The sequence below is a fragment of the Ascaphus truei genome, chromosome 7 (genome assembly GCF_040206685.1).
Source record: "Ascaphus truei isolate aAscTru1 chromosome 7, aAscTru1.hap1, whole genome shotgun sequence".
Lineage (NCBI taxonomy): Eukaryota > Metazoa > Chordata > Amphibia > Anura > Ascaphidae > Ascaphus > Ascaphus truei.
Window position 1 is genome coordinate 31,509,655 of NC_134489.1, and position 10,749 is coordinate 31,520,403.

Consider the following 10,749-nt stretch of genomic DNA (forward strand, 5'->3'; position numbering starts at 1 on the left):
GAGAGTTTGGGTTGAAAGTGGAAGGGAGATTAGCAGTTATGTTCATGTTAAGCTTTAAGGAAATGGTAGGACATCCAGGTGGAGAGACAGATGGTGTATCTGATGTGTACAGTATGTGTATATTGCATGTATCTTGTGTGCATGGTGAATGATGCTTGTATCAGTTATGTATGTGCATAGTGCATATATCTGGTGTCTGGTGTATTCATTGTGACTGTTCATGGTACAGTATGTGTGGGCATTGTGTATGTACCTGGTGTATATGTGTGTGCATGAATGGTGCATTTACCTTATGGTGAGTGTGGGGACTTATACCTTCAGTGGCGGCAGCTTTTATTTGAAGTAATGCCGGCGGCATGCCGGGATCTACTCCGGCTGCCGCCAGTCAAAACCGCGCGCCACCGCGTTTCCCCCACGCTCCCCCCCTCCACTTCGCGCGCAATTTACCCCCCCTTCCCGACCCCGGCTCCTGCTCTGCCCCTCTGCTCCCCCGCACCCCCGCTTACCTTACTTTAATCTCCAGGGGTGTCGGGGAAGCCGGGGAAGCTGAGCACGTACGTGACTGTGACATCACAGTGCGCCGCAACGTGCCGCGTCTACACGCTGCGCACACGCACCCGGCCGGCGGCATTGCTTCAAATAGAAGCTGCCGCTACTGTAGTATGTGTATCTGATTTCGTGTGTGTATTGCACATTTATCTGGTGTGTATGTTTAGAGCATATGTCTGTTGTGTATTTTTTTATATACTCTGCAATCATCTGTTGTGTCTGTGCAGTTGGGTTCATGATAACTGGGCTGGCGGACCGTGCTTATCCCTCCCCCTGCCAAAATGTGCCAGCTAGCCCCTAAGAGTGAGAGAAAGTAATAAGGGAGATGGAGAGGAGTAGATCAAGAGCGGACGATAGACTGCGTGTGGGTGTGTACTTAGAAATTAGGTCAGAGATGTAGAGAGGAGTTGTGTTTGTAAGTGAGAACAAGCATCTTGAATTTAACTCTGTAGCATATGGTTAGCCAGTGTAGGGACTTGCATAATAGCGTAGCACAGGAAAGCGGTTAGTGAAGTAAATGAGCTTGGCAGCAGCATTTAAAATGAACTGGAGAGTAGACAGATGCCAGAGAGGCAGACCAACTAGAAGCATGTTGCAGTAGCCAATTTGGGATTTAATGAGTGAGTAACAATTTTGGTACATTGTTCCATGAGGAAGGGACATATTTTAACAAAACTGCAGAGGGGAAAACAACATGATTTGGACAGGTACTGAAGTGTGGGAGGAAGGAGTTAAAAATGACACCTAGGCATTTAGCTTGGGTATCGAGATTATGATGGACTCATCTATTGCAAGTGATAGATCCGTTACAGGTGTAAGGTTAAAAGAAGACAAGAGCTCCATTATTGACAGGTTAAGTTTAAGATAGGGATTGGACATCCATGAGGAAATAGAACAAAGACAGTTGGTAACAAAAGACTGAACAGAAGGGGAGAGCTCAGGAGAGGAGAGATAGATTTGGGTATCATCAGCATAGTGGGGGTAGTAAAAGACAAATTGCTGTATTAGTTTACCAATGAAAGAGGTGTGCTGGAAATGGAGAAGAATATATGTGCTAAAACAGAACCATGGGGTTAACCAACTGTGAGTGGGGGTGAATAGGACAATGTGCCAGCAACAGAAACACTAAAAGTGCACTTAGAGTTCTACAGTATCAAATGTATCAGAAAAGTCCAAATGAATAAGTAGAACTACACATGTGATTTAGCCGAATGATTCACTCAGTGGAGTGGCTAGCATGGATTCCAGACTGAAGTGTATCAAGGCAAGAGTTCGAAGAGTTACAGTCCAGCAGTGGTTATAATATGCATTGGTAACTGGTGACATCAAGTACAGTAAACAGAAACAAAATAACTCATCACTTACAAATTTCTATCTACAATACATGTGTCCAATGAATATCTATGTGATTTTTATCTGCAGACTAAAATGGACGCTGGGAATCTGACATCAGTAACAGAATTCATTCTTTTGGGAATTACCAACCTCCCTCAGCTACAGATCTTCCTCTTCATCACATTCCTCTTGTTCTACCTGTTCAACTTGTTAGGGAACCTCAGCATCTTGACTGTGGTGATTACTGATCAGCGCCTGCACATCCCCATGTATTTCTTGTTGGGTAATCTTTCCTTCTTGGACCTCTTCTTTTCATCTACCATCGTCCCTAAGCTGCTGGCTGGTTTATTGATGGAAGACAAGAGAATAACCTTCCACAGCTGCATAGCCCAGCTCCATGTCTATCACTTCTTGGGAAGCACAGAGGCTCTGCTTCTCACCTCCATGTCTTATGATAGGTACATTGCTATTTGTAACCCATTGCGATATCATGTTCTCATGGCAAAGAGAGTTTGTATCAAGTTGGCTTCTAGCAGCTGGATCGCTGGCTTCGTCTATTCATTGTCACAAACAATTCAAACCTTTATGTTGCCTTTTTGCAAGTTGAACAAGATCAGTCATTTCTTTTGCGATATTAAACCACTTTTAAAACTGGCCTGTGCTAACACCCGCCTTAATGAAAGCCTGCTGTCCATTGTCACTGGCTGTTTGGCTGTCAGCACATTATTACCTATTATGATCTCCTATGTCTTTATTGGCACCAATCTCCGGAACATCCGCTCCTATCAAGGGAGACGCAAAGCTTTCTCCACCTGCACTTCCCACCTAACTGTTGTATCTTTATACTATGGGTCTGTCATCTGCACATACCTGAGAGCATCCACCAAAGATTCATTGCAGCAGGACAGACTGACGGCTGTACTGCTAACAGTCATTACTCCAGCGTTAAATCCTCTTATCTATGCACTTAGAAACAAAGAGGTGAGGAGATCTCTTAAAAATGTGTTATTATCAAAACAGGATTTAAAAAGAACATGAGTATAACTGACACATTTTACTCTCTCAGGAGATATTATTCACAAAAGTTTTATAGCTATTACTATACAATATTATTGGGCAGATTGTATCAATGAATGGCTACTGTATTTCAATATATGATCTGCTATGTTTAAGTGCTCTAAATTAAGAACATTGTTTCTGTATGTAACTGCTTATCCTGTGAAAGTGGAGCATTATTGATAGTTGACTGCTCAATTAGGACTGAAGAAGGTATTGTAATCCTGTGAAATGAATGTACTGTACACATGCATTGAAACATACATGCCGATTTTCCTACAGTACATAGAGTCTCCTACAGTATGTCATTGGCTGAGTAATGCATCATATCCTAATGCATGCCAACAAAATAATCTTTCAAATGTCCCCAATTTCTAAAGCTCCCTGATAGGGATATCCGGATAGGATATATATTTTGCTGTCTCTTTTATATGTGAACATTATGAACATGGAAAGCCACAATCTTTTAATACAGTTATTCAAGGTTGTAAGTTTGACTCCAAGCTCAACTCTCAGTTCCCTGTTCCTCAACATACACACCTTTACTTGGGTAATTAGTATACATTATACAATAGGTCTATTACATATGAAAGCTAAAAGTATGTGTCCATTGTGTGCATGGTCTAGCCCAGGGGTGGGCAACCTATTTTTCAATGTAGCCACAGGTGTGGCGAATTTGAAGTGAAAATAGCCACACCATGTAAAAATTGAGTTATTTTGTTGCGCATGCAAAAATTTCAAACAACACACACTGTTTGAACTAGTTTATTCAAAACATGAACACTTTGACTACTCAGTTACAACTGCGGCAGACACAAACGATGAAAATGGTTCAAATTGAAAATGTTAGATAATTTAATGCGATATTTGACGATCCTTATTTCTGACAAGTTGCATAAACTTTGGCTGAATATCTGAACTCAATGCACATCTTAGTTCAGCCTCCAAATTGACATCAACAATTCGAGATCTGTGTTTTGACTTGATGAATCCCATCGTAGAGAACGTCGATTCACACACCCACGTTGATCCAAACATGGACAATAATTTTGAAATTGCTGATTTCAAAGTTGGGAGATGATCAGATCTGAATGATCAGAATGATTTCCACATATCTGTGACTGAAGAATTCAAGTACATTTTCAAGTGTTCAAGACTTCAAGATCACGCAAGAATTTAAATGCCAATTTGAAGTCATTGAAATCAGAAAAACGTGATTCAAATTTCTGGGACAGGTTTTTTATCCAGTTTACGTAGAGTTGCCGCTTCACGTCGAGTAGACCACACTCCTCATTTTTTTTTCTAGAAATCTATTCAGGTTTGCAAAATGGGTCAAATCGTCCTTCTGAGTTTGTGCCTGAAAGAGGTTCAGTTTTGACTTGAACATGAAATGGGCTGATGACCTCATATGGGTTACTTGTGACGTCACTGCTCTTTACACGAGCATTATCCATGAAAAAGGAATAGAAGCAGTAGACCATTTCCTACAAAAAGACCCCTCTATGAGTAATGAGCAACGTTCGTTCATACTTAAAAGCATTGATTTCATTTTAAAAAATAATTATTTTTTATTTGATAATAAATTTTATATTCAGAAAATAGGAACAGCAATGGGGACAAAATTTGCCCCCAGTTTTGCTAATCTTTTTATGGGCAAATGGGAGATAGAGAACATCTGGCAGAACAATCCTTTTTTTAACAACATCTATTTTTATAAACGATTCATAGATGACCTTTTAATAATATGGAAGGGCACCCAAGAAGAACTTTTAGGATTTTTTAATTATTTAAATAAGAATGAATTGAATTTAACATTTACACATGAGCATCATCCAGTCACCATTAATTTTTTAGATTTAATTTTATTTAGCGAAGGGGACAAAATTTTAACTAAAACATTTTTTAAACAAGTAGATGCCAATAGTTATCTAGAGCGGACAAGCAATCATTCAAAAGCTTGGATCAACAACATACCCTATGGGCAATTTTTAAGAATTTTTAGAAATTGCTCAAAAGACTCAGATTTTATTGAACAATCAGAAGTACTTTTCCAAAAAATTTTAGCAAAAGGGTATAGCAAAGACAAACTAGATGCAGCACTTTTAAAGGTGAAGGGGCAAAACAGATTGAGCTTAATACAAGAAAATAAAAATAAAAATTCTAATAAGAATAATAACAATAAGGAATTCCCCAATCAAATAGACTTTCAGCCAAACGCAGATCACAAAGATAAAGATAAAGACGAATGTTTATTCATTACAAAATACACTGGGGCCAGTAATGAAATTAAGAAGATTCTCACTAAACATTGGGGTATTATTTTAAATGACCCGGTCATAGGTAAGACATTAAAAAATAGACCAGGGATTGTTTTTAGAAGAGCAAGAAACCTTAAGAATGTTTTAGCTCCTACAGTTTTAAAACAAAACAAAACCAATCAGAATGCATTAGGAACTGAACAAACAACGTGGTTACCATCATGCCCAAATGGCTGCTATAAGTGTGGGCGTACAAATTGCCTTACCTGCAAACACATTAAAAACAAGTGTACTGAATATACATCAAATGTCACGGGAGAGAAATTCAAAATAAAACAGTTCGTTAACTGTAATACAACATACGTTGTCTATTTGCTAAAGTGTCCCTGCGGCCTATACTATATAGGCCGGACGAAGAGAAGCCTAAAGGAACGCTTCACTGAGCATAGAAGGAACATTTTAAGGGGTTTTCTTGGACATGGGGTCTCTCGTCACTTTTTAACGGTCCACAACAAAGATGTAGGAGGTTTATCGATTGTGGGCATTGAACACATCAGCCATACAACTCTAAGGGGTGACAGACTTCTAAAACGTAGGAAACAGGAGACCTACTGGATATTTAAATTACAAACGATGAGTCCAGTAGGTCTGAACGAAGAACTGGATCTTTTAGCCTTTCACTAGTTTGATGTCTGTCCATCACAGCCTTTATATGACAAGAAAGCTCAAAGATTAAAAATAAGATTAAAAATTAAAAATATAGATAATAATAAAAATAATAAATTAGTAATAAGAATAGAAATAATGGAGGTGAAAAACAACAGAGCTGACATCACTTTTATATTTTGTTTTATTGTTTATTTTATTTTTAATAAATTTCATATCAAATGTATATTTTTAAACATAAATTAATTATCTTATAGAATTTTTTTTTTTTTTTTTTTTTTTTTTTTTTTTAGTATGAACCTTAAGTTATGTATTTTTAAGAATAATAGATTATATAAATAACTGTTCCAGAATGATTTATTTCATTTAATCTATGTAGCAATATACCTTATGTATTATTTCTCTGTCTATTTATTTTGAACTTTCAATGTGTCGTAACAATCCAGCTTATATATAAATCTGAACACTGAGAACTAATAAATATATATAATGGAAAATGTATAATATCAGAGAAACCAAAATTTATTTACCATTGAATGTTGGTGTCTAACAGTGACCACCATTATTTAAATTATTAAGGAATGTATTCAGTTCATTTTATTGTATTATTAACTGTTAAAATATCAATCTTAATATCAATCTAATCCAAATGTCTATTTTAAATATACCAACATGCACTTATAAGTTTTTTAAGTACTTTGTATAAACTTTGTGTGTGTTCTTTTTGTTTTTTGTTGTGACATGAACCAGCCATATATACTGTTTGCACCATTCTGTACCAATAGTGGTACCTATATGAATTTAAGTTCAAAATCAATGAGCCATTAATTGGGCATCTAAATGATTTCAATCAACTGAGCTATAAATTATGAAGGAGCGTGGTGTAACTTTATCCCTGACGAAGCCTTTTGGTGAAACGCGTAGGAGGAGGAGCAAATAGAGTGTTTGCTTGCCATTGTGTGCGTTTGAGAGGAGCATTTAACATTACTCGCCGCGCTGTCCGCATGGTCATTTTCATCCATCAGGAGAAGTAGCGCTGAAAGACGGAGCCCAGAGACTACCGGGAAGGGTCTGTGCGTCACAGCCGGAAGTGACATCAGACCTGGACACCCGGAGGGCTGCGTGGTATCGCGAGGTGCAGCACATTCAAGCTGCGTGCACCGGAGCATTTATTTTGTGATCTGAGGGAAGACAGGACCATCAAGGATCTGCAAGATTCAAAGGGTGAGCTTTTCCTACATTGTCTCAACCCTGGGGTACCCCTCTTCACTAATACCTGCCCGGGCAGTGCACTACCTACAGGACTAAGACCTTTATATCGGGCAATTCCCGTTTTCAATCTCCTGTAAACTGACCAAGTGTTACCGCATATCTTTTCAACCAGCATTATATATATATATAATTTGTTTTATTACCATTCACTATTGACACCATTGTTGTCCCAGAGTATGTTTTCTTGGGACAAGTTCTTTTAATAAAGTACCTTAGTTTAATCACAACCCCCACTGTCTGCGCTTCTTTTATTTTTTTCTTTTTGTTGTAACGGTCATATTAGGGACGGGGGGTTCCCTATTATCAGAAGCTGCACTCACCACTGGGTTGTGATTATTTTACTTTGATTATTATATCTTCATCTATTTTCCACCTTCAATATTAGCAAACACTCACTTGCACCGGACTGGTTCATGTCACATGACCTTTTTAGTTTTTTTTTTTTTTTATTTCTGTTCCATTGCCCATATTCAAACCTAAAACCCATTCGGCGCTTTTACACTTTTTTGTTTTTTCTTGTTGTCAATTCTTGAATATGCTGTGCCAGCTCACATATTACTTTACCCTTTCCCTGCAGCTTCACGTTTAATTCATTTAAGTGAGTCATGATATCGCACAGAAAATTTAAATCGCACTGCCATGAAGGGTTCTCAATGTCAGAAAAATTTTCTATCTGTCGTTTCTCAACAAGAAAATTTCGAATTTGAGGAAGCAAATAGGTAAACCGTTCCAACACTTTTCCTCTGCTCAACCATCTCACATTTGCATAGTCAGTAAGATCCTCGAAATCAGTCACCGCATTCTTTCAAGGCCTCAACAAACTGTCGATGGATGAGGGAACTTCCACTTCGGATGTAATTCACGATTTTCACAACCTTGTCCATCAAAGTTTTCAAAGTGTCAGTTCCGAGCATCTGAGCACACAAATTCTCCTGATGCAGAATGCAATGGAAGGCGTGCAACATGTTTTTCACACCAGTCTCACTCAAATGCTGCTTCAAACGAGCAACACATCCCGATTTTCTTACTATCATTGCGGGTGCACCGTCCGTTGTAATGGAAGCGAGTTTTATCAGATCTAGGTCACATTGTTTTGAAGCTGAAATAAAATGTTCGAGTATATCAGTTCCACAAGTATGGCCTCGCAGTCCACAAAGTACAAGAATTTCTTCACGAATTGTGAAATCGGAAAGCACAAACCGAACCCAAAATATTAATTGTGCCGTGTCAGTACAATCGGTTGACTCGTCCAGCGCCAGGGAAAAACACAAACAGTCTTTCAATTGTTCAAGCAGTTGCTCTTCAATGTTTTTAGATAATTCCAGCACTCTGCGAACAACCGTTCTGCGGCTTAACTGCAAATTGTGCACTTTTTGGAGGATATCATTCTCCACCTTTGATTCGTAGTTTTCCAACAGAGTTTCCATCACCGTTACCAGAATGTCTTTTACCATCTCAGCATCAGAAAATGGTTTCTTTTTCCGAGCCAAAATCCAGGCTGCTTTATAACTAGCTAACGTCACCAGCTCATCCGACGAAAGAAACTGCTTCAGGCTGCTCTTCTGATCTTGAAACTGTGATTTCAAACGGGCAATTTCACGAAGACGACTGGGGCCATCAACTGGAAATTTATTGTTGAATGCACCATGCTTATTTTGAAAGTGCTTCTTCAAACTGTCTGCCTTATTCTCACTGAAACTTTTTTTGCACAGGAGGCACACTGTCTTTTCATTTACTTGCGTCACTGCAAATTTTAGCTCCCATATTTCTTGAAAGTTTCGTGTCACTCTCTTCCATGTTATTGTTTTTTGCTTTTTACCACTAGGTTCCGAATCACTGAGTTCGTCTGCTTCACTCACACCAGCACTATCACCTGCTGCTGGTTCACTTCGTTTTCGAATCACCCACTTATCCATCTAACATTTTTTTTTTGTAAAGCAGAGAAAAATGTTAAAATCGTCAACAAAACAGATGCAAGGAACAGGAGTCTGTGCACGGTCGCCGGCAGGGTGTGTGCTCCACCCCCACCCCCACCATTCTCTACTCAATGGTTCTTTCCCCTCTGCTCGTCCCCTCAGCACTAGCACCGCCACTGCCGGCGTACTCGCGCTTGCCGCCACGCTTCCCATTACGCTATAACAGGCCCTCACAACTTGCAAAGTGAATAGGGCCGTAATGCTCCAATGACAACAGATCCGGCCGCACCCTTCATCGCCATCTCCCCCAGCACCCTTCATCACAAGAGGGGGGGAAGGGGGGGAGAGAGAGAAGAGGGGAGAGAGAAGAAAGGAGGGGGGAGAGAGGGGGAGGGAGAGGGAGAGGGAGAGGGAGAGGGAGAGATACAGGGGACAGAGACAGAGTACAGATAATTTTGTAAAATAGCTTTATTATGCACACAATGCAGGACAGTAAGATCACTCATATTTATTTTATTTATTTATAAAATGTTTTACCAGGAAGTAATACATTGAGAGTTACCTCTCGTTTTCAAGTATGTCCTGGGAATATCATGATGTGTTAAAAATGTCACAATCCTTGGAACAAGATACTTCAACAATTACTGTGTAAAATATTCAGTTGAATGGCATGGGGGGGAGAGAGAGAGACGGGGGGGAGAAGAGAGACCAGGGAAGGAGGGGGGGGAGAAGAGAGACCAGGGAGGGGGGGGGAGAAGAGAGACCAGGGAAGGGGGGGGGAGAAGAGAGACCAGGGAAGGGGGGGGGAGAAGAGAGACCAGGGAGGAGGGGGGAGAAGAGAGACCAGGGAGGAGGGGGGAGAAGAGAGACCAGGGGAAACCAATGAAACAAATAGAAAATGTTCAATCACCTGTATGCAGCGCAGCGAGGGGGGGGGCGGGGGTTAGTGGAGCCAGGAGGGGAGATACATGCCAGGGACAACCAGCGCTATACAAAATCAGCTGAGCAGGGGGAGGGGGATACCGGCATTTTAGTGGAGCCAGGAGGAGAGACACAAGCAGGGGAAATCAGCTGAGAGGGAAAAGGGGTACCGGCATTTTAGTGGAGCAGGAGATGAGTCACAAGCAGGGGGAATCAGCTGAGAGGGAAGGGGGGTACCGGCACTTTAGTGGAGCAGGAGATGAGTCACAAGCAGGGGGAATCAGCTGAGAGGGAAGGGGGGTACCGGCACTTTAGTGGAGCAGGGGGTGAGACACAAGCAGGGGGAATCAGCTGAGAGGGAAGGGGGTACCGGCACTTTAGTGGAGCAGGAGGTGAGACACAAGCAGGGGGAATCAGTTGAGAGGGAAGGGGGCATCGGCATTTTAGTGGAGCAGGAGATGAGTCACAAGCTGAGAGGGAAAGGGGGTACCAGAAAGAACTTTGCACCATTCACAGAAGGATTGGGCTGGCAATTTGTGCCCTCGCAATTACACTGCATTTAAAAGGTCAATATTCTGGTGCTTTGCACCTTTCTGGACATTCTATCACGTTTCTCTCTTCAGTAAGTGTTTTTATTAAGTGTATTCTAAGGTTGTCGTGTCTGCCTAGTAAGGAAATAAATGACAAATTTTTGCTCAACTTGTGTGCTCAATCTACGTCCCCAAAATATAAAATTGTTAATAAGTTCCGTCCATCGTGACAGCCCATGTCTCAAA

The 10,749-nt window shown here is 40.5% G+C and overlaps 1 protein-coding gene across 1 annotated transcript; it reads left to right on the plus strand.

Annotated features, from left to right (window-relative positions):
* Positions 1-1,977: 1,977 nt before the first annotated feature.
* Positions 1,978-2,922, plus strand: LOC142499955 (olfactory receptor 12D1-like). The gene has a single exon (XM_075610012.1). It carries the CDS (start codon positions 1,978-1,980, stop codon positions 2,920-2,922), a length of 945 nt encoding a protein of 314 aa, XP_075466127.1.
* Positions 2,923-10,749: the final 7,827 nt, after the last annotated feature.

Excerpts from the sequence above, each read along its gene's own strand:
- LOC142499955 (XM_075610012.1), top strand. The coding sequence starts at position 1,978 with ATGGACGCTGGGAATCTGACATCAGTAACAGAATTCATTCTTTTGGGA.